Here is a 26748-nt window from a genome sequence, read left to right as displayed (position 1 = left end):
TAGAATAATTTTAACTACGTATTTTACATTATTTTCTATAAGAGGCACAGCTGCTCTTTGGCATTTCTATGAAAACCATAACTGATCCTTGTACGTATTGGCCCTGTGATTCAACTCACGCGCAAACTATTCACATAATTCATACATATATCATTTATGTGTTACAAAAAATAATATTTTATGGAAACTATGTTAAAAAAATGTGATTAACATTTTAGTTCTGTTATATAAATTGACGAATTCCAATAATATGTATAAACAAATGTTATGTAAGTGTTTGAAATAATTCCATGATAAAAATAATAACATATATCTATATATTTTTTATTCATAATTATAGGTATAGGTAAACTATTAAAATACACATTTATTATTTTTATTGATTTTCATTAATCTTTTTGATAATTATTACTTTTATTTCATATGAATGTAATGTAAATTGTATTGATTAATGACGTATTTTCTTATTATCTTAATATTTTTTTTGATACTTTCACTTTAAAAATAGTTTTCATGTGTTGTATATATAACGAAATTATGAAATATTAAAATAACATACGAAGCAGAAGTCAATCTAGCCGAGTCGTCAAAATTGCAACCACTACATAAGGTGACGTCTGCGGCGGGAGCGAGGCTTTTTTTCTTTGTTTCGCTTATTGACGTAGCTAACGAACAGTATTTTAAAGTTTCTTTTTATTATTATAATTATTTTTTATTTTTTATTTTATTATATTTAATTCCTTTTTTTTTTTTTAAACCAAGTGTCACTGTTTTTCTTTACTCATTTTTTTTAGAATATTTTATCTTACGAGTGGACACAGAGACGTTGTGGTGAATAACACTTTTAAAAATAGGTACCTAGTAAGACACTGCAGTAATTATTTTCTCGTCCAGCACTCGTTATCTTCGTCAGTCGATAAAGAGTAAGACTTTGTCTAGGTTAAAGATATCTCACCCTCGAACATCCAGTACTCGCTATCGTGGTCAGTTGTTCGGGAGTAAAGTAACCTTAGAGTTGTATAGTGTAAATCCTGTTGGACTTCTGTTTAATTATCCTTTTGCGCGGCACTCGTTATCGTGGTCACTAACAGGAGAACTTAAATAATACTCATACAGCAGGTATCGAAAATTTACTCGTTCAACGGTTAGAGAATCGGAAACCGAAATATATCTGTTATATACGTCAAGCCTTTGCGTGGCGTATACGACACATGTAACATAATCAACATTTTAAATCGATTATTGAACTTTGATAAATTTGGTTTTAATATAAAAAAAGCGGGTAAGTGGATGTCGCTCTGCTGTACATTAGGTGGTGGGGTGGACCTCTGACTAGGGTAGGTTAGATTTGAATGCAATGATAGGTATCATTGTATAAGAAAAACGATTCTTAATATCATTAACTACATTAAATGAAACGTGTGACATTATGATGTGAAAAATTAATAGTTAGATACACTTATATTTAATATTATACAGTTCGAATAAAATTAGTCAGATCTACACTGATGTAACTAAAAGTGAAACGGGTATAGGACTTGCAGTAGTCCACCTCAATGTAACTAAACAGTTCAAACTTAATAATTTAAGCAATATTTATACAGCCAAATATCTATATCTATATATATAGGAACTTTATAAGCTCTAGAAATCAATGATTTAAAAATAGATATATGTTCTGACTCACTTAGTGCCTTGACTAATCTGGAATTTAAAAACTAACTGAGTCATTGGCTCTAAAAATTAGTAACTTTTTTCCTCATCAAACAAATTCATTAGAGTCCTTTAGACCCCAGGCCATTGCAAAATAAAAGGAAATGAGGAGGCAGATAAAGCAGCAAGAAATGCATTAAATAGCCCCACCAGTGAAATAATTACTTTTTTATTACTTGTTGACATAAAATTAAATATAAACAAAATCTCATTGATTTGTGGAACACCAAATGGCACACTATCACGGAAAATAAGTTAAGAGAAATTAAGCACTCTGTTGAAATCTGGCCGAAATATACTGACCTAAACAGAATAAAATTAGATAATTCTTAATCGACTTAGAATAGGCCACACAAAATTCACACATGGGCACCTTATGGCAAATACGAATCCACCAATATGTCCAACATACATTGAAAACTACTCCATCAAGCACATCATCGACCACTGCTCAAAACTTCAATGAAGCTAAGAAAGGCTTCAACATCCCTGATAACCTGTACGAAGCAATTGGTCTATTTTTTAACTATCAGAACATAATTTTATATCTAAAAAAATTGTATTGTACAATAACTTATAATAATGTAAAAATGTAATACTTTTGTTAAAGCTAACAACCTATGTAGTTGACGCTTAATCAATAACAATAATAAAAAAAATATTTAATAAATTCCAAAGGATGTAAGTACCTACATACTTTTAAATTTAAATTATTTGGAGTATAAGAAATCTTTTATAGAGCCCAGACATTGCATAATTATAACACACATTTGAGTATGAAAAAAAAACACTCACGAACTCTGAATTCGACGTTTTGCAATAATTCCAATTCCATCAATTCAATGTTTTGTTTTTTTCTTCAGTAATTTATTACATCTGTGGTTATTTATGAGACAATGAACACATCCATTGTTTTTTTTCCCTTTATTTAACCCCTTTTATTGCTATACAACATGCCGTTTGGGTTACGCGATCTCGTTGAGCTTCCCCTACTTGTCCTTTACAATTCATTTCCAGTTGCCTCGGAAATTGGGTTTAACTTAATTGGGTCGCCTCTGTTGTACAGCTCGTGAAAAAAAACTTTTACTCCAAGTGGTTTTCCACTTGGTTTCTGCGTTATCGGTTTCAATGTTGACATGGAAATTATTGCATTGGTGCAGTGGACCAAATAGCTCCTTGTCACCTGCGTAGGCCACTAATATGTTTGGCGTTATCAGTGCATAAAGTATCTTATGTCCCATACATGGATACGTATGCTGCAGTCTAGGAGTGATGACATTGTTCTTTAGCCAAGTGAACAACATCAATATATCTTTTTAAGGATAAAATCAAGGAACAAATTTTTTTAGAGCTGCTAGTTTCTCGAGCAAACTATACTAAATTGAATGCAATGATTAACTACAGTTTCGAAAATCGTATACAAATCACTATACTCGTATTATACAAAATAGTACTACCAAAAATGTTTAAAAATATATATTGATGTGTAATATATACAAGAATACAATCGATTATGCGTAATAAATAAAATAAGTATAATAATTACTCATCACAAATAATTTGATTTACCGATAAATAAAATTTCATTTGTTTTTTGAGTCCATTAATTTAATTTAAATTGTAAAAAAAAAATATTAATTTATTTTTATAACTACTTATTATTTACTAATTAATCTTTTCAACGAAATGAATTATTCAGGAAATATAAAATTTAGAGTAATTTTAAGAATTAAAGATGAGATAAACCTGAGATAAACCTGATGCAAGAAAACATAATACTACAAATAAAAATGAAACAAAAGTAAAAATCCATTAATGACTCACAGAAGTTGAATCCCCAATAGCCTACAAATAAGATAAGAGATAGAAGCGTTATATTAAGATAATTAGTGACGGAAGATGATATAAGATGATACGATGAAAGTGATAAAGAATCGTGAATTGTTAAATGGTGCTTTAAAATTAACAAGAATACTATTTACTGAAATGATATAGTATGCATAACCCAAACACCGGATATATATTTAGTTATAATATTCCTATGTACATTAAGTACCTATGAATAAATATAAATTCTCTCCTATTATAATAAATTGTTAGGAATAGATATTATCGCTCACCAATGAGAGGGGGAATTGAGATTCAAAAATGTGGTTAGTTGTGTTATATACCCCAATATATGTATAGTAATATTTAATAATGTGCGATTGACGATTATAGCCATGATAAATATTTAATAATGGCCGTGCCACACTAGAGCGGTTTTGACGCGCGGTGAAAACGCAAAACCGTGGCATACAGCGGTGTCACGCGGTAACGCGCGGTAAAATCGCGCTAGTCTGACGCACTCCATTACATGGTATGCGTTTTCATATCGCGTTTTTGACTAGTGTGGTGCGGCCCTAACATTATTTATATAAATAAACGTATACGTAATATTTTATATTACTTATATCAAATATCATGGCTAAAGTATTATTTATAAATGTAAAAACCTGTTTTAGGCCTAAGAATGATTGAGTAAGAGCAGTGGTGGATTTAAGAGGGGCAGAGGGGTTTTCTCCTCTGCCACCCTTGGCCCATAAGATGTGTAAGAATATAACTGTGACTTAAAACTTATAATCACGATTCACGAAAAATTCAGGTTTCTGATTTTGTTTTGATACTTTATATTTATTTAATTATATTACACTTTATTATATTTACAAGTCAACCGTAAAAACTGCTATAATTTTACGTCTTATCTTGTACTGATGTAAAAAAATATCCCCCCCCCCAAAAAAAATAAAAAAAAAATTCTAGGTCCGTTACTGGGTGAGAGGATGACTACTCTTTCTCTTTATACTCACCTCTTTAAATTAAACGTTGACAATAGACGAGTACTTTAAAAATACATTTCAATAATACTTATAAGATAATGTTACACGGGTTACTTGGGAAGGCAATTTAGCTACACCATTGTAGCGGATTCATTGGTATTTTTAAAAAACACATAATTATATGGAATACTCAATGATCGAGATATCACATTTATAATTTATGTGTGTAAATAAATAATAGTAAGATAAAATAAATATATTATAACATTCATGTTTACTAATGTTATAATATATAATTCAAAACAACGATTTTTTATGATATTTTATAAACATTTCGATTGGATTTATAGTTCATAAATTAATAATTAATAATTTAAACTTGTACAATACTAATATTAATTTTAATTGGACTAACTGAAATAAATCAATTTGTATGAACAAGAACAAGATCAAGACTATGAAAAGCTTGATTTTGGTTTGCTCATCACCGGTCCGAAACTGGTCACATTTTACACTCGATTCCGCAAAACACACCATTTTAGAATTTTACTATAATATAAAACTAAATAAATATTCTAACTTGAAGCACATAGTACTAAAAACCGGAAATACGTTTTAATAAATTATAATGTTTTTTAGGATATTCAATTTTAAATCATATTTTATTCAATAATACCCTGTTAAATAAAACAAAAATAATAATAGGTAAAAAATACGAAATACTTTAAAATACATAATCAATAATTATTTCAATAAATATCAAGGAATTAATTTGTCCATTATCTTACATTTAAATAAATATAATCATTGTAAAGGTTGATAGGTGGCAGGGGGCTTTTAAAGCTATATTATAATAATCTTATTTCAGATAAATATTATTATACTCTTATTATTATTATATTAGTTTATACTTTTAAAACAATCATACTTTAATAAATCAAATATGATACACATCTTTTGATTATTAAGTACAATTTTAATGGAAGTAAATCATAAACGGCCGTTTTGAAAGTAATTCTGAACTCTAATTACAAAAATAGGCCAGTTTTACAATCGCAGTTAGGTTATATTAAGTTGAACAGTGCAAAAGCAAGTCTCTTCCTCAAACCTTTATCTTCAATTCAGTAACCACAATAATAACAAAAATATTGTTTAATTAAATCATATTAATGTCATATTTAGTTAATAAATTACAAATTAAATGAAAATAAGCAACAAAATATACTAGTTTTAAATAGAAATAAAATAATATACTTATTATTTCAAAGAAATTCGATGTATCAAAAATAGTAGTAATACAAAATAATTCAACTATCAATAATCAAATTTTTAATTGAATGTGCAGCACTTATAGTCTTGCTCAGTCACCAACAAGAATAATGGTATCACACAGTCTAGTAGTAGTAGATTTTAAGGACTATTTGAAGATAGTAACAGTTAATCATATTGCTGTTATTGTTATTTATTGTAGATTTGATAATCAAATTATAAAGGTATGGCAATGTTTATTAATGATATTATAATAATTTACAATATCATCAATAATAATATGCTTAAGTAAAACAATTTACTATGTATCATAAGAGTTCACACGGGGTAGCTATATTATTGTGTTTGTATTATAATATTGTATACAATTTGGGAAATTTAATACAGGTCATACATTGAAAAATATGGACATCGAATACGTAGTAAAGTGCATGTCTGTATACTTAAATTTCTTATAGTTAGCTATAGGATATAGCTTCATACATCTACCTGTTTTTCATGGTGACACTGAATATGTAATAGAACTTCCGCTGTTTAATCAAGGCTATTTATTTTTATGCTTAACGAAATCAATAACAAAGTTCAAAACGGAAACACGATCAAATTTTAATTAACTCATAAATCCCAATAATATTATACAAATTTTATTTGACACTCGAGTGTTGATGGTGATTAAAAAAAGAAATAATAATAATTGTTACACTGTAAACCAGAGAATGTTTTTTTCACCATCCATTTTACATACTAATTTATTATTTTTCCAATAATAAAAAGCCAAAGAACGTCGTTCCATTGTGCATAGGCATACATAAACACAAACACAAAAAAAAAAAAATTAAAATTACAACTGGAATAATAATAGGTGGCAAGTGTGCAGCATGGTACACTGATACAATATATTTAAAAGGTTATGGTACGTAACTCAAGTGGCGTTTGGCCAATGTCAGTGGTATTATAATTGTTTTAATAGTATCATTCTGTTCGCTAATCAATAAATAAATATTAAAACTAAAAAACCTTAACATTGTTGAGCAATGCACCGACACAATAAGCCCTTCATAAGTTTTTGTCCGCCATATTGTGCGTGCTGTAGGGTATAAATAATTCGTTAAGCTCTTATTAAATAAAGGCATATCAGATTTGTCACTTCAACCAAAGTTTACGACAACAAAATATGTATGGACATAAAATATGTACATTTTCTGCACAAAATATTTCTGTTTGAAAATAATAAGTCATTATTTGCAACGAGTGAGTTATCACCTGTGTATGTTTGTGTTGGGCCTATTTCCCCTTACGTTACTACTAATTTATCGTCACTAAAAATATCAGCACTAGATTAGTAGGAGGTTGTATAGATTGTATTGTTTGTAATATTTATCAAATGGAAACACATCGCGTCGGAATACATTTTATACTTTATCTATTTGTTTTTACGTTTTTAAAAGTTTATACAAATGTATTTAATGTGGAAAAATGCTGTTCTTATAAAATAAGTAACAATATATTATTTTCAAAGCAAATACATAGGCTGAAAGTAAAAACTTTAGTTTTATGGAATTATTTACAACCATAAATTCTCAAATGAAATATTTAGTTGCGGAAAAAGAAAACTTACTATTTATAAAATAATACAATATTAAGTATACCCCCACGTCATAAGTGAATATCATCACATGTGTTTACCATGTAGTTTTGAAAGTTCAGACAAAATATTACTTGAGATACCTATTTGATTTATTCGTCAATGATTTATAATTTATGAAAGTAATTTTTTTGAAACATTAATCATCAATTTGTTAGTTGATTGTTTCTGATATTAAATTAATGCATATATTACATAATTGTATCTAAGTTAATGAAATAAAAGCAAAATTGGTAAATTGAAATAACAAAAAAGCATTATTATCCAAATGAGGATATTAATGCCTAACGTTTTAAAAAAACACCTAATATTATGTTTATTTTTTTCGCCAAGGGATAACATTTCAAATCATCTCTACCTATAAATTAATTTAAATCATGGTAACTAATCTAAAGCTTACAACCATGAAGTATATTTTATGATGGCTTAACTGCAATAGGCACGGCGAAGTCAAAATTTTTTTACAATGATTACTAATTTGATCCTTATTCGATTTACTCTATATTATGTATACTACAATCAAAATGCACACGCGCTCGACCATTACATCAATATATTTTATACTAATTCGTCTCTGTCTTGTTTTCAACATTCATGTACTGTCCTCCCCGGACAAGTATTCAACTATAAATTATATTATATTCGCTCAAATTGTGTAAACTATCAACGCGTTGTTACATGAAAACCAACAGATGTGGAACGACATGAATAAATGGACGTTGTTTCAAATATTCCAAATAGGTAATCTCATCAACTACAATGCTACGCGTGGTTACGGGTTTCCCACACCTTTAGAGCCATTCATACTGACCAACTCATTTGCGATCGACCACTCACTGTTTTCAATTAAATCATTCAAACCTATTCACATAATTATGAACAATATACATGTACAATAATAAGTGACTGATAGTCACGTGATTTGGATTGTACTAACATTTCGTAACCCATAATTCGAATTTTGTAATATAATATTATTATTATAATAATTCATTGGATTATTTTTATACAATATAAATATTTCAAAATCAAGCTATAAGAAATTGTGCAATTTATTTATCCAGTAATTTATCTAACGTTTAACGAACACCACATTTTCCATACTTACTATAAAAAGTAGGTATTCATATACAGTTTTAATTTTTTGCCTAATAAAAATTGGTCTGATCTTATTTTTTTAACAAAAATGTTTTTGAGTTATGAATTAAAAATTTTTAATATTTTAAATAACTTTAACAGTGGTGAAAAGAAACTGTAAATATTATAAAAAATAATAATGATACTTAATTGTTAACTAAAAAATAATGTATGATAATAATTATCATATTAAAAATACTACCTATAGGTAAATAGTATTTTTTCATTTATTTATTGATAACATTTTTCTGATATTATAGATTTGGATATATTATAATAATCAAAAACATAATTATGTTTATTTATCATATTTTAATTTTAAATTTAAATTTTCAATTATCATAATGTCGTACCTTTATAAGCTAATGAGCTGCGTCTTCTTGTTGAATTGTTGCAAAACGCATTTGTATTTGATGTTGTGAATGTTTTTGTGCCCGTTAACTTCATATTTGGCATCATACTTTGACGCACGTTTCGTTCCGGATGACACAATATTATGTACAACTAGAAAAATTTATATAATATGGTATAAAAAAGTCACATACAGTATGTACAAGATTTTCTAAAGCTATAATATAGTAGTCATCTCAAAAACTAACTGTTTCAGTATGAAAAGCAGTCTAATTTTTATCGCAAACTAATATTATTAGTTTATTGTTTAATCTTTATTAAACAAAGTAAACTAAGTAGAAGACAATTTGAGATATTGTATAATTCATATTTAGAACTACACAGTAATATCTCAAAATTGGGAAAAAATTTAAGTTTCTCGAAAATAATTTAGTTTATAAAAATATAAATAAACTGTTGTGATTTTACTGTATTTTACTAAGCAAATTACTCATAATATATATATATATCATCGTTATAGAGTTGTCATTATAAACAATTTGAATACTGATTTCCAAATCTGACTTGAAATTATATACGTACCTACTGAAAATATCAATCACACAATGTGTGCATAATATATAATGTTATGTATAAGTAGGTAACAGTAGAATAATTCAATTTATTCTAACATAACTATAATATTACATTCATAATAATTAAGCAGTCCTTCATGGCCAAAACATATATTGTACGGGCATCATAATACTGCCGGATTTTAATAATAATTATACGTTTAAAGTATTTATGTTATTGTTATTATAATAAAATACAATAAATTATAATGTTATGTAACTCTGCTACTTATAGATTTATTTTATATTTTACCTTATTAAAATAAAACGAAAATGTAAATTATCTGAAAATATTTTATTTCTCATATATATATATATATATATATATATATTTACTAATTTATACTCATTTATTATTGATAACGTATTTTTAATAATTTAAAAATAATTCATTAAAATTCGGTTCATATATTATACTTGTAAATTGTAATAAATATCATATAATTCTAGTATAAAATATTCCTAATCAACTCAATATAAAAAAAGCAGGTAAGTCGTGGATGTCGCTCTGCTGTACAGTAGTTACTGTAATGGATGGGATTAAATTTGAATGCAATGATCATTGTATACGAAAAACGATTCTGAACGGAGATGATTTGTCAGTCTAGGATATATTATATTTTAATATTGTCATATATTCTATTTTGAAATAAATATTTTATTTTCAATTAAGTCGCATTTTGCATAAGGCATGGTTAATCAATTAGTGTAGTTATCATGTAGTTATCATAATTCATAATACCTTATATTATCATAGATATACGAATACCTGGTTTGAGGATAAATCGTTATCATTACGCGATTTCATAAAAATTTAAAACTCAAACGCTCAAAAATTTTCCTATAATGACACTTCAAATTTTCTTTATACCTATTTGAAGCAAAACTTATGGAAAACTTGGTGTTAAATTTTATAACCTTAGATATAAATACAAACAATATTATGAATTTTGAACTACAAAATAATTTGTAAATATTCATGGTTTTGACGAATTTTTGTCAATATTTGAAATTCAAATGCTAATAACATTTTTTTTGTGGTGAAGATTGAAAAACTTAGGTATAAAAGGAAAATTTTTTATGAATTTCTAGAATAAAATAATTTACGAATTTTCATGATTTTTACGTATGTTGTCAAAATTAAAAATTGAATGCATGTAAAAAAAAAATGTAGCTATATATTTCTTTTATTTTTCAACTGCTATTGCAAAAAGATATTATGAGCCTTGTATTAAATTCTCAAATCTTAGAATTAAAAAGAAAAACTTTTATGAATTTCGATCTAAGATGATTTGAACATTGCCGTAATTTTTATGTATTAAGTCAATATTCGAACTTCAAATACTAATAAAAAAAAATTGTGCCTATGTATTCTTATAATTTTTTAATCACTATAATAATAACTTATGAGGAACTTTGTATTAAAATTTTAAGTATTTTGATAGGGTCAAAAAATTTTTATCGACACTTCAAAAAACAATTTTCAGACAAATTGAAAATTTCAGTCGTCAATAAATATCTCAAAAAAAGTCACAATATTTTGAAAATTAAATCATGTAAAGAAAATGCCAATCTAAATAACTGATAAAATTTTCACGTATCTACGACTTATACTTTTTGAATAATAACAAATGTTTAAAATCATTTGAGGATAAATCGTTATCGTTACGCTATTTTGTAAAAATTTTTTAATTCAAACGCACTTAAATTTTTCCTATAATGATGCTTCGAGTTTTCTCTATAGCTACTTGAAGGAAAACTTATAGAAAACTTAGTGTTGTATTTTTAATCCTTAGTTATAGTTAACACAAACAATTTTATGATTTTTCAACTTCAAAATTACTTGCAAATTATCGCATTTTCGACAGATTTCGTAAAAATTTGAACTATAAACGCTTATAAAAAAAAATTGTGATTAACGATTTTTAATTTTTTTTTAGCTACAATAAGAACAACTCATAAGGAACCTTGTATTAAATTTTCAAGTTTTTTTGGTTATTCAGAATTTTTTTTACCGACACTTCAAAAAAAAAAATTTAAATTTCAGTGGTCTATAAATAACTCAAAAAAAGTCAACAATTTTTGAAAATTAAACTGTATAAAGATAAGACTGACATAAACAATTGGTGAAAATTTCAAGTATTTAAAGTCATTAGTTTTTGAATTACAACCATATAAAAAAATCGATTTGGTCGAAAACTGGTTTTGCGTAATAATTCCCGTTTTTCTGTCATTTTTTTTGTTGTTTTTCTTGATTTTTTTTGAAAACTTTTGGAAAATGTTTACTTTTGACCTCTATAATGCACCAAGGATCTTCAATTTTACATCGGAAACCACCCCCAAAGTTTGAAATCAAAGCATTATTTCGACTAGTCATGCTGTACACAGACACAAAAAAAAAAAAAAAAAAACACACATCATTGTAAAATCAATACATTCATCACTTTGTTCAGAATCTAAAATGTAAGAAATTATAACTAGTGAAATTTTAATATGATTAGATAGTAGATACCTAATAAGCATATAAAAGTATAAACCATGTTAAATACTTTTTTGATTAAAGTATAGGGAAATCTCTACATTGTTATTTGGGCATTTGGAATTGCAGAAGTGTATGCTTTAATAATTAATTCATGTAGGTAGGTACATAACATTATAATAATAACATATATTCGTAATTTAGTTTATTAATTGATCACATTATTAGGTCTCGTTTAGACCTGCCTCGTTACAATTAACCGGATATTTTAATAAAAAAATAATGTTTCTATTATTTTATTTCAAATTTACCAAATTCAAAGAGTAAAATGAACATTTACTGATGCTCCGCTTTGTCCATAACAAAATTAATTACACACGAATTCTACCGCAGATCACATAATATTATGGTATGGTGTTGTCTACGGGCATTAATGCATTATATAATAACATTGTATAGTACGTACCTTTGGAGAGAACAGGCAAACTATAGTTACGCTAGCTGAAAGGCTAATAGTAACTGACATGGTAGTTATCCTTAGTGGAGTGTGGTTGCCAATTCCAAAGTAAAGTGGAACGAACGCAAGCCATATGACACAAGTTGTGTACATCGTGAAACCTGTTAAAGAAAAATTAAGACAGTTAAAATAGATACGATTTGGTTTGTTCCCAACAATAGTTAAAATTACTTATGTAGCTTAAGATGTGCATATAGAAGGCTCATAACTCATTAGTCTATAGAATCATTTTCCTGCTTGTATCAGCTATATTATATTTTTATCATTTTTAACATATTCTCCCAAACTTTATTATTATACAAGTACATCATATTATTATTATAACTTATCAATATGTTATGTCTAATTCAATTTTATATTGTTTATTTATAAATATATATATATATAGTTACTGATGTTTTAGATCGTTTATTTTTATCGTATTATACTTGAACTAACCTAACAACTGTTAGACGTAATATATACCCCATGAATATGTATAGCCTACAGTACCACCCTTTGAGATTGCGACAACGTAGTTCTGATGATTTATATTAGCCAGATTTAGCACGAAAAAGGGAAGTAGATTCGTTTCCAGAGAGAATTAAAATTATTTTGGAAAATTAATTTATTATGGAAGCCACCTTCAACTGAATTCAATAAATAAATTACCTCGACATGCATGCATTAATAAGAGATATAGTTGTAAGCAAATTAATAACAATGATAGTTAAAGAAATTCGTTAAGTAAATATTTCAATACTCATAAATTCAAACATATATTATACTGTAGGTACTTTATATTTATGTTGTACACGTAGCCAGTATAAAAAGAAGCAATTCAAAACATTCCGGAAAAAGGGTCAATTGAAAATTGATTTGAAAACATGTTAATCGTGATAACGAATAGTACAGCGATTTCTAACGATCCTATTATAACAAAAACAAATGAAGGAGTAAAGAATAAAGATATATTACATACAAATTAAATAAAATGCACATAACACCATATAAATTAGTCACTTAAGAACTAATCAAACTTCTCGTGGTTGGAAAACTTAATTTATCGCAATTGAACAATATAACAATGTAAAGTATTTAAAACAATTTAAAGCAGTGTGGTCTTAAAAAGTTAAAAGTACTTAAAACCAACAGTATTAATGTACAATTGAATAATACGTTGGACAATGACTGATATTATCATTTATCTCTTTAATGAATAATATTTATTCTCATAAATGATCATTGTTTGAATTCAAAAGTGTAAAGTGTTGCTTTAGAACAACTCTCACCTTAATAATGTGTATTATAATACACACAGATATGAAAAAAAAAAAAAAAAAACATTAAACTGGCATACATTTTGAAAAAAGGGAGTACTTATGTAAGTACAATAGATTACAATATTTTACATTTAAAAAAGTCATGATCATATTTTTAAATACAAAAAAAAACAATAGTTCAATAGAATTTATGTTGAATATTAAAACTGTCGGAGATATACAATAATTACTAAACAATATGATTTAATTGATTGGTATATATTTTTTTAATGATTTATTATTATTATTTGTTTACAATACAAGTCTAAATACTTTGTCTTTAAAACTATTGTAACAAAATCGTATACTTAAATAGTTCACTAACATTAATTTTCTATATAATATAGGCACTCCGTTGAAATTTCATGTTCATATTTGATTTATTCTCAATCTTTACTTTATAACATAATAAACTTTTTTTTTATAATAAATATACAATCTATACTAAGTAGCACAATAGATATATGTGACGAGAATTTCAAAAATAACATGGTAGACGTGATTAAGAAGTCACCCACTAGTGACTCTTAGCATGAGGGGTGATTGTGAATGTTGTGGTACAAGAGATTAGAAGAGAGAAGAGGTTAGGTGACTTTTTATTGTAATAGATCTCTGCACCATCTCTTTTTCAGGTGACGCCGAGGATTATTAGGGAGCGTTCAGGTATATTTAAGTTACTAATATTAATAGGCTGATAATTAACTTTAAGTCAGTTCAATTAACACAACGCGCTGTTATACTTTTATTTGATTTGTATTTCAATGTTTTGTCCATTAATTCTAACATTATATGCTACAACAGTTGGAAATAATCAAATACATTATTTTTATTGACATTAAACTACCATCGATGAAATATACAATTCAAACGCGAACGTATATTTTGGTGACCAAGAAACGTATGATTAACATACCTTGAATAAACTTAATATCACAATATTCTCATCCGCTGCGAGACCTATATGCGAATATCTGATCATAGTTTACAATCGATCAATGCAAATATTATTATAATAAAGTAATGATGTGATGCTGTTTCGAAAAAAAAATGCATCTCGTATTCATGTGCAGCACATAGCAAGCAGGTAATTTACATAAGTATCAAAACCGTGTAAATTGTACTGTGAATATAAAATACATTTTTATTCATTTTATTTTATACGATGATATCAGGAACCTTAAAATTTGACACATCTTAACTTTTCTAGAATAAACCTATTCAATGTATACGTTAAGCGCTTGTGTTGGACAAATTGTTGAGTACCTGCATTAAAGTGTAAATGGTTTTAAATGAATTGATTACTAATAGGGAAAATCATATTTTTCCAGAACAATGTTATGTAATACATTGTATACTTAATACTTAATTTTATAGTCCTTTTAACTATTAATATTAGTACTTTATGCTTAATTTTATAGTTAATTTAACTTTTAATAATAGTAAACTATTTTAACTATATTTGTTAGTTAATTCAAACATTAAAAACCGCGTTAACTATAAAATATAGTAAATATTACCATAACAAACAACTATATTTTTATAGTTATAATAAGTAAATAATTTTAGTTATGTTACCTATTAAATAGTTAAATTTACTATAATTTGTTTAACTATAATATTTTAGTAATTTTTTTTTTCCGTGCAACAATCAATATTTTTGTAATTTTTGTTAAACAAATAAATTTGTTATTAATGTCACTTTTATTAACTTCATTCTTACAAAACCACGAGAAATTTCGAAAACAAACTTTCTAAAGTTCTAACTTTTATTTTCAAACTTAAATAGTGTTAGACAAAACTACGAAATAATCGTTTGATTGTTTAACCAATATTTTGATCATATTCTAATTAATAATTTAAAGATTAGACCTGCTTAATGATATAATTAAAAATAAAAACAGTTTAAACTGAAATTATGTAATTAAAGTATTTTTTAATTCTTCCAGTCAGATAAAATTAATTTAATGAAATTCCTATTTTTCCATAAATAATTGTGGAGAAATAAATAATGAATAACATAAAGGATCCATTGTTATATATTATTTGTAGTGTTCAAAATATCTCAGAAAAACACATACTTCCGAAAATACACCAAATAACAGTTACCGAATTTCTGGTTCTCTTAATTACTTTTAGGAAATAGCCAAAATCACAAAAACGTTATAATATAATATGATTGAGTATTTTAGTTTTCGAGAAACTTCTACTTAATATTTAATTTAAAAAAAAATTACAATAATATATTCACTAGTTCAAACCGTTTTAAGAGATATATATGGGTACCTAATATGTGCAAAAGACAAAGTACATATGAAATATTTAATGTTTCTAACAAAAACTAATTTGTTATATTTTGAATTTTAAATATACGATCTAATGTAGTCTTCTAAATTATGAGCAATAAAAATGATAAATTGTCTATAATTAACATGTATTAGGTACGAAACGTATACGTACCACCATCGTTGTGGAAACCTTATGCAAAAAAACCTTCTGAACGTTATACAAATTTTTTTAATTATCAATAAATATTTCATTTATGCTATTATTTTTTAATTCGTTAATTTAAATCAAATCGATATGTTTATTAAAAATTTCTCGTAGCGTCTAATATTAAGTTTTATAACTTGTTATGTATTATATTACATCTGTTTATACCTTTTTATTGTTAACATTATTATATCAGTTCACTGTTACTTAATTATAGTCAATTACGTCTCGGCGTAACTATCACTAATGTACATATTATGCTAGATAGCAAATTCATCATACTATTTAAATTTTATATAAATTAATAATCATGTTAAAATTGTTAAAAATGTACCATCCATTGTAATATCAATAGATGTAGATAGCCAAGGCTAGGAACATCTTATTATATCTAATTAAAAAAAAAAAAAAAAAAATTAAAAATTTCATCTTTCCACTGCATATTTAATTATTTGATTGTCATGCAACATTTTTAGCTCTTGTAATAAAAATTCACACAAATAATTCTGTTGACGATGAATTTAGTGCTTAATGAACTTTAATATTTTTAATTTATTAGTTTATCTTATGAGACGAGGACATTTTTTAATGATTTATAAGTGTTTTAAAATATAATGTAATTTTTTTTCCGTATTATTGAGTTTATTATTTAAGCAATATAGGAAAATCTTCTGACCGTACTAAATTTCTGATTTTAGGTTCTGAACGAAGTGATGAATATATTGATTTTACAATGATGTGTTTGTTTTTTTTTGTGTCTGTGTACAGCATAACTAGTCGAAATAATGCTTCAATTTCAAACTTTGGGGGTGGTTTCCGATGTAAAAGTGAATATCCTTGGTGCATTATAGAGGTCAAAAGCAAACATTTTCCAACAGTTTTCAAAAAATCGAGAAAAACAAAAAAAAAATGACAGAAAAACGGGAATATTTAGTTTTCGACCAAATCGATATTTTTATATGGTTGTAATTCAAAAACTAATCAGTAATCACTGTAAATACTTGAAATTTACACCAAATGTTAATGTTAGTGATATCTATATACAGTTTAATTTTCACAAATGTTTGACTTTTTTTGAGTTATTTATAGATCACTGAAATTTTCGATTTTTTTTTTTGAAGTGTCGGTAAAAAAATTCTGGATTGCCAAAAAAACTTGAAAATTTAATACAAGGTTCCTTATGAGTTATTCTTATTGTAGCTAAAAAAATTAAAAATCGTTAGTCACAATTTTTTTTTATAAGCGTTTATAGTTCAAGTTTTTACGAAATCTGTCGAAAATGCGATAATTTGCAAGTAATTTTGAAGTTGAAAAATCATAAAATTGTTTGTGTTTATAACTAAGGATTAAAAATACAACACTAAGTTTTCCATAAGTTTTCCTTCAAATAGCTATAGAGAAAACTCGAAGCATCATTATAGGAAAAATTTTAAGTGCGTTTGAATTTCAAATTTGTACGAAATAGCGTAACGATAACGATTTATCCTCAAACGATTTTAAATATTTGTTATCATTCAAAAAGTATAAGTCGTAGATATTTGAAAATTTTAGCAGTTATTTATATAGGTATTTTCTTTACACGATTTAAATTTCAAAATATTTTGACTTTTTTTGAGATATTTATAGATAACTGAAATTTTCAATTTTACTGAAAATTTTTTTTTGAAGTGTTGATAAAATTTTTTTGCCCCTATCAAAATACTTGAAATTTTAATATAAAGTTTCTCATAGGTTATTCTTATAGTGATTAAAAAATTATAAGAATACCTAGGCACAATTTTTTATTAGCATTTGAAGTTCAAATATTGACAAAAATTCGTCGAAACCATGAATATATTTTTTTTTGTGTCTGTCATCACGTTTTGGGGCAGTAAAAGTGCTTCGATTTTTGACTTCAGTACGTTATTCGATCAGAAAATGAATCTAGTAGGTACTTTGGTGGTCAAAAGTATTCTTAATATTTTTGTAAATAATCGGGATAAACAAACTAAAAATTAAGGGAAAAACGGGAAATTTTACGCACAATCAGTTTTCGACAAAATCGATTTTGATTTTTGATGTAACTTTAAAACAAATGACCATTGATACATGAAATTTTCAAAAATGTTTGACTTAAGTCGAACTATTCATAGGTATATGCAATTTTCGATCATTATTAGTTTTTTTTAAATTAATATCGATAAAAATTTATTTTTTGATTAGAAAATCTTGAAAGTTTAATACAAGGCTCTTGTATTTAACATATTGTTACAATAGCAGTTGAAAAATAAATTAATTCATAGTCACATTTTTTTTTATAATCATTCAAATTTTAAATTTTGACAAAATACGTAAAAATCGCAAAGTTGTTTTAAGCTAGAAATTCATAAAAATGTTCTGTTTAAATCTAAGATTTGAAAATTTAATACATGATTCCTTACAAATTTTTCAATCTTTATCACAAAAAAAATGTCTCCCGGAAATTCAAATTAAATTTTTATTAGCTTTTGAATTTCAAATATTGACAAAAATTCGTCAAAACCGTGAATATTTGCAAATTATTTTGTAGTTAAAAATTCATAATCTTGTTTGTATTTATATCTAATGTTATTAAATTTAACACTAAGTTTTCCGTAATTTTTGTTTCAAATAGCTATAGAGAAAATTTGATGCGTCATTATATGAAAAATGTTTTGAGCGTTTGAGTTTTAAATTTTTATGAAATCGCGTAATGATAACGATTTACCCTCAAACCAGGTATATGTATATCTATGATAATACAAGGTATTATGAATATTATGATAACTACGTGCAATGTTTTTGGAAAAATTGATTAACCATACCTTATGCAAAATGCGTCTTAATTGAAAAATAAAATATTTGTTTCAAAATATTTATAATAAAAATAATGAATTATAATGAATTGAAATATCCATAATATTTAAATATAATATATCTTAGACTGACAAATCATCTCCGTTCAGAATCGTTTTTCGTATTATATTTTATATTCACCATCAAATAAATATTATTGATGTCCATTATATATACTTATTTCACGATTATTTTTAAAAAGTAGCAATGTTTTTCATTAAATTTTAAATTTATGTTTTTCACGTACCAATATAATAATATAAATAATGTAGATATATTTATTTTTATCTATACTCGTTATTTTTAACTTTAAATTTATAATATACATAATATACAGTTCTGTGTTATGTTTATGCTTGAGTGAATTACAGCAATACAAAACTCGTAATGATAAATTGTCAATTGTTGACTACTCTAAGACATGACGTCCCATTGTCAAAGTATTTTTGGACATAAAAACGTGACACTCAACTTTAACAATCAGCACGTTTATAATCCTAGTCACATTGTCAGTTTGAATTAAATTATTCTTTGCATATAATTAAATATTAATATATTTATAATGACGATAAGTAAAAACGCTAAAATCGATTAAAAGAAAAAAAGACAGATACGAAGTTAGTACCTACTAATTACAGTAGCAAGTATTTTAAAACAAAAATACCAAAAATGGTACCTATTTAAAAAGTTGATCTAGAAATATTTTGGTATACATTTACTAAAACAAACATTAAAATATTAAAATGAAAAATTGATTAAAACTCAATTGGTACTATATTAGTATGTATATTAGATGTATTACATTGATACAATTTGATTCATTTATACTAGTTTTTGAATTCATGTAGATGACAAAAAAAAATATTATGGCATATAACGCAAAGGGTATATTTCGTTTTAATAAAAAAAAAATTATATATATTAAGTAATTTAAATCTATTTAACAGAAATAAGTCTGGGATAAGCTAATGGAAATTTGATGTTGTACCATGTGGCTTTTATATAAGTAAAAATATGTTATTCTAGTTATCTCAGAAAATTTATGGTGATGTAGTTGTCGATAAATATAATTGATTTGTAATTGATATAACCATGATTAACAATGAAACATTTTACAATTATTCTTACTACCTAAATTATTCAAACAAATTATTGGTGCCTATTCTAAATTAACTATTTACTCTGAAATAATTATCTACTTTAATTTATATTGAGAAAATAATATATGATTATCTTAAATATTAATTGTTTGTGAATATATATATATAGTGTAATATATATAACATAAATACAATTCATGAAAAACTTTACAACTTTAAGTATAATTTTGTATAGTGAATTAAATTATGCATATTAATGTCTTAATTTATTCTTTCACTTTTTAGTTATAATTTGCTTAAAAGATAAACAGGTGACAACTTAAAATTTTTAACATCCCACAAAATCTCGAACAACATTGATAACAGCTAGTAGTAACCAAATTCACCGAAAATACTGTATTAACATCTGTTTTCATTAAGTAATTCTTCACAATTCTAAGAGCTTCCATCTGATGTGTTATATTATTACTATTTTTTTTTTGTGATCATAATTTTTGTATATTAAGTTGACTTAACGATCAGGTTATAAATTACAACTTCATTCTATCGTCTGGAGTCCACACTTAAGTTGTAAATACACAACTCACAAGTAGATAACAAATGTACCTTGGCAGTTATTATAACTTCCAGTAATATACAGGTGCTAACATATTGAGTTCTACACATTCATTTTATTTATTTATTTTAATTTTAAGCTAAAAAAATTCAAAAATCGTTATGAATTATAAAGTGGAAATTATTTTAAGTGTTTTTTTTTTTTTAAATGTAACAGGTACCTATTGTAATAAATACCGAAGTTATGATTGAAAACCATACATTTTTATTTTTTCGATATACACCATAAGAAATATTTAACCGTAAAAAGATAAAATGGTTTGCCTCGACATAAATAATAAAGTAGACATTTTGTGAGAAACATAAATACAATATAGTAATTTCTGATACGTGCAATAATAATGGTTTTTCGTACGCCTATCATTGGATCGTATAGAATTGTATACCATGCGTTAGAGTCTAGAAGATAAAGTAATTAATTTGATAGTGTAGCGATTACAACGAAACGTATTTGTTATTTTTAAAACATGCCTAAACTCTGAAATAGGCCAATATATAGAATTTTCGGAGTACTACTCACACGCACGTACACCACCGTCAACATCATCCCTTACTTGTAGTTATTACTACCACTCCCCCGAACTCATAGGTAAAAATATCGTAAGGACAGTCTGTTAAGTTCCATTTAAGAAATTGGTGATTTAGCAGAAGAATAAGTTTTTTGCGTTTTTAAAATAAAATAGTCTCGTAAATTATAGTAGATGGTTGTATGTATATTTGTGTGTATGTAGTACCTATGTGTGATGGATGGGGTGGGGGGGATTTAGTAAAGAGAAAGGTTGGAAACCATGAATAAAATATTGAAATCGGGCTACTGCTTCAGTTAATTGTTTACATAAATGCTAAAAAAATATATAAACTAACTGAATCCAATAGAAACGATGTTTACGATACTTATATTATTATGTTAAATGCATTTAAATTCGGAGATAACGATGAGTATTATTGGTTTTATAATGATGTTTTTGATTTTTGAGTATGAATGTGATCGATTTAAGAATGAGTGCTTTGTGAATTTTCTATTTTTAACTTATATGATGTGGTTGTATTTCAATTTTATTTGATCAAGAATAACTATAATATGGTATTTAAATTTAAATTAGAAAGTGGTTACTTACATAAATTGTTGTTAAGTTCATAAATTTTCAGAATAATCAGATAGCGATTTACTTAAAATAATAATTTTTTTTAATAGGTATTTGCAGTTTTTACTTTTATGTCTTTTGTGTATTTATTTACACACAATATGTTTGGTGTGTGTGTTTTTTTGGGATATACAATTTTAAAGGTCTTTATAGTGAATGAACTGTATTTAAAGGTAAAAGTCTGAAACTTTTTATTGCATTTCTTCTAGACAACATGACAAAGTGATACTAATAAAACCCTAAACAACCAAATTTGGTATCCAATTTGAGAGATCTGCATTGTTAAAAAAAATTTAGCTAAATTACTAAAAATAGTCAATTAATTTTTTTTATTTTGAAATTTTATATTTTGTAGCTACTCGATGAGCTCTTTGTATTATCTACCAATTGTCCAGCTCTATTTTAGTTTAAGATAAAAGAAAAAATGTAAGTGTATACTGTATAGGGTTAAATATGTGAATATTTTTCTGGATTAAAATCATTATACAGTTTGGGTATAATAACAAATCTATTTTTTTTTAAATCGTATAATATTAAAGTTAATTTTATTACGCACCTACTTATTATTATTGAGTAACATTTTTATTATTTTTCTATTTACAATAAACCGTAATGTTTTCAAAATTCTAACTTTTTCATTTCAATCATCATGCATAGATGATTTAATATAAGGAAAATAGTATAATATTATAAATATAACAACAACTTGTCTTGTAATTTCTGATAATTTAAAACATTACACAATAACCGTTGATATAATATGTCGATAAATTCTCGAGACTATTTAATTTATCACTAACAATGTCGATTTTACGAAGGTAATTGATGGCAATTTCTGGATAATATCATGCAGTATGTTGAATAGTACCTACCTCGTAAACTCGGGTAATTTACGACAATATCTAGAGATCGCAGTGCTTATTGTCATAGTTTATCTAAACTTAGATATTAAATAAACGGCCCACAAGTAATCACTCACCGATGTGCTTGGATTCGTTGAAAGCTTCCGGGATGTTTCTGGTGAGCACGGCGTATACGGTGCACACGACAATCAATACTATTGGGTATCCAAATGCTATCACGTACGATGTGTTGATGAATGATGAGCAGACTAGTATGTTCGATTCTCTGCTGGGGTAATAGTGTATGACTTTTGGCGGACTGACCAGCATCCATACACCGTTGATGAGCACCTGAAACGTGGTCGTCCATACGAAACGTGTGTATAGGTACGGATGTTTTCGTAACATTACATTATAGACAGTTTGTTTTATTTGTTTCATTTGTTTTCGACACTATTAGTGTGTGCCAACACGCGCATGATATATAATACAACATATTTTGTATTTTGTGAAATTTTTAAAAAATCATCATAACTCAAACTATAAAGATTCGCATACTGTAGTTAATTCTATACGTGATCATCGCTATTTTTAAATATGAAATATTTTCTAGTAAAACAGTAAGTGAGTGAATTTTTTTTTGATTAAAATAATATATATATTATATTATTGTATGCGTATAATATGTACGTAGATAAATAATTCATTAAACACGATATAACAATATAATATATGTTTTTAAAATTTTTAAAATTCGGTGTAACCCAAACGGTTTCCATCTATTGTTAGTAAAATCCCTAACAACTCCCATCGAAAAAAATTTCATAAATACGTAAATTCCTAAACGCTTCCGGTACTTGATAACATAAATTCTAAATTTAAAATCAATAGTGTATTTGGTGGGCTAAACTAGTATATATGGCTAATTGGTGACAATAATATGAGCTTTAAATAGAAAGAGATAGCCATTTCTATCATATAACATGACCTAAATATACGTCTTCCCCAACTTAGACTTAAAATGACTGAGAATCGTTCCATTGTATATTCAACAGTGAAATCAATAATGTTTATTTCACCGTATCCTTAAAATAATTCAAATACTGACCGAAATACGATCCGAGACACAAATCAAAGCTTGTAGTCTTGTCAATACATCTAGCAGAAAATTAAAAAAAAAACAAGAATTTTCCGGGGTCTTTATTGATGAATTAAAAACTATTAAAATATCTCGAATGTAATATATTATTTAAAAAATGAGTACCTCAATAATTTATCTTTAGCCTGAAATATTATTATAGTGCTAAATTTTGTAATTTATTTTTCATATAAAATTTAAAAACACTAATGCATTTAACCTTACATCTTTTGAGGTAGTCCTAAGTCTGTATAAAGTGAGAAGAAATTTGTGATGTCAAAAACAGGAGCCGTAGCCGCATGGAAATTGTACTTTTTGTGTAAGACGGGAACTGTTTGAGAAAACGGAAGCCAAATGGACTAGTCAAAATATCGACCGGACATAATATTATATCCTTGACATAAGGAAAATCACATCTTATTTTAAATACATGTTTAATTGAATACATTTTATGATTTGATAAATCGTAATTTGTTTTTCGTTATTTAAACAATAGGTTTCTAAAAAACAACCTAGTATAATATGCAATTACATTTTCACAGATAGGTAAGGAAATAAATTAATGGTTTAACGTCTTCTTCTATTTTTGTTTTATAGTTATTAAATATCTACCGACGTATTACGTTTTGTGAATATCAAACAAAATAATTTATTTAGAAGAAAATTAAGAATAATTTGTTGAGAAATCTCGACTAGTTTTAAACAGTAGATTTGAAATCAATAATAATCTTAGAACATAGAAATAAAATGATTTATTTCAATACAATTTAAATATATTTTTATGTCATAAACATATAATATTGTAATGTATTGAATATTTAAACTACCGTATTGTTTTGTAGAAGTTAAACAAATACAACTTCAAAATATCTTTCTCAATAAGGTACACAAAAATAACATACTTGTATCGATATGAGACCTGTGCAGATGACCAGTTGAGATTTTGGTGATATAAAATTAGGACGTTTAACGGTTCGCCGTCCAGCATTGAATATGCGTGATATACGATTTGTTTTCGTTAACAACGCAGCGTACACAACAGTAAAACAGAATCCAACACCGAATCTGAAACATTAAATTAACGAATAAAATATAAAGGCGTTTATAGCTATTTTATCATATTTTATAAACGTGAGCATATGTTGATTCTTTCAATAGTTTGAATATTTTATGTTTACGGTTTGAGTAAACGTAAATTTTAGAAACTTTATAATTATGTTTGTAAGTATAATATATGAAACTTTTAACATGGCATCTAAAAAAATCCGAAATAACTTTATATCCAGACAAATAAATAAATTCAGAATTTTGAACTTTTTACTTGAAAATTATAACAAGGTTTATTCTTACACTGAATTGGGTCATGATAAAAAAATCTTAACACGAAAGTTAAAACTGAATGCTAGAATAAAGAAAGATTTACATAAATTATATTAAAATTAAACATAAAATGCGTATGAATTCAAATAAGTTCCAATGTTTAATTACACCTAATATATCTTTTATAATATATAATTCTAGTAGATCAACTAAAATAATATAAACACTTCACTTGAGGATATAATGCCTAAGTTAGTTTGCTAGTATGCTAATTATTATTGCAAAGTTAATTTGATAATTTAAACTAATTACTCACTATGTAATTTAAAATTAAGATGAGATTTTAATTATTTAGAAAATTGTATTATAATAATGTATTTTTAAAGAAAATGTTTCGAAATATTAAATACTACGAAGGTACTTGCACAAACATATGTATGTATACACAATACGTGAAGTTTTTTTAATCGAATTAAAATAGTATGTACATATTCTAATTTAAGGTTAGAACAGAGCTAATTAATAAATGAAATTAATATCTTCGTAAATGCTGTGATGTTTAATTAAAACTGTCAAAATGATGAAATATTGTCATTTTGGTTCACTGAATTATATTTTATGGTAACAGTTTCATGAATATAGCAATTGTATATTATTAAAGACATTGAATGTGTGACACGAATAAAATACACTGTGAATCATTTCTGAAAACTGAAGTAATTTAAAAACTATAAGATTTCATTAATATTAACGAGATTTGTAATCAAAAGTCAGCTAAGTTCCGAAGTTCCAACCAATAAAAGTTATACTATACTACTAACTTATCAGTTATGGTTGGCAAAAAATGTAGCTGAATATTTAGAGGAGTATCAACGTGTTAAAATACATTTTATACTGAACAACTTTGTGTATAGTTCCTTTATAAAAAGGAAATTTAATAATAAGATACTAATATATGGTAATATTATATGCGCAATATGTCACCGTGTTAGTATGATAAATGATTTAAAGTATTTTGCCCAATACAATTGTAAAATATATATTCATCACAGAATATTTTTTCTTTTATTTGAAACTAAACTAACGAGACTAGCGAATTGCGAAGGGTAAATTTAAAATTAATCAATTTAATTATTATTATTATTATTTTTCTAATTATTTCTTATTTATATGAGCTTCATTGTTAGCAGATAGTAAAAAGCACATTAATGATTATTTGGAATAAATTATAAATGTTTTATATTTTGTTTAAACATTCATCCTAATCTTTAAAGATTTTAACAACAAAATTGAAACAAATAAAATCACATATTAATATTAAGTGGTAAAATTCAAAATTATGCATTATGAAATTATGTATTTAATAATTCTCTCTGTTCTTTATACAAACATTTACTTTG

The 26748-nt window shown here is 25.9% G+C and overlaps 1 protein-coding gene across 3 annotated transcripts in view; it reads right to left on the bottom strand.

The window, feature by feature from the left end:
• The window catches only part of mtt (mangetout), a 195398-nt gene that overhangs the window by 14444 nt on the left and 154206 nt on the right, over positions 1-26748 (bottom strand). For all 3 annotated transcript variants that reach the window (XM_089220730.1, XM_089220729.1, XM_015513341.2), the window contains 4 exons: positions 24931-25093; positions 23028-23241; positions 12494-12645; positions 8937-9087 (listed from right to left, as the gene is read on the bottom strand). In XM_089220730.1, the coding sequence (XP_089076856.1) occupies positions 8937-9087; positions 12494-12645; positions 23028-23241; positions 24931-25093 (680 nt within the window). The remainder of the gene's footprint in view (positions 1-8936; positions 9088-12493; positions 12646-23027; positions 23242-24930; positions 25094-26748) is intronic.

The sequence above is a fragment of the Diuraphis noxia genome, unplaced genomic scaffold (assembly GCF_037042655.1).
Source record: "Diuraphis noxia isolate RWA-SAM2 unplaced genomic scaffold, SU_Dnox_SAM2 contig0002, whole genome shotgun sequence".
NCBI lineage: Eukaryota > Metazoa > Arthropoda > Insecta > Hemiptera > Aphididae > Diuraphis > Diuraphis noxia.
Note: the sequence above shows the minus strand (reverse complement) of the source record. Positions and strands in the feature narration are given on the sequence as shown.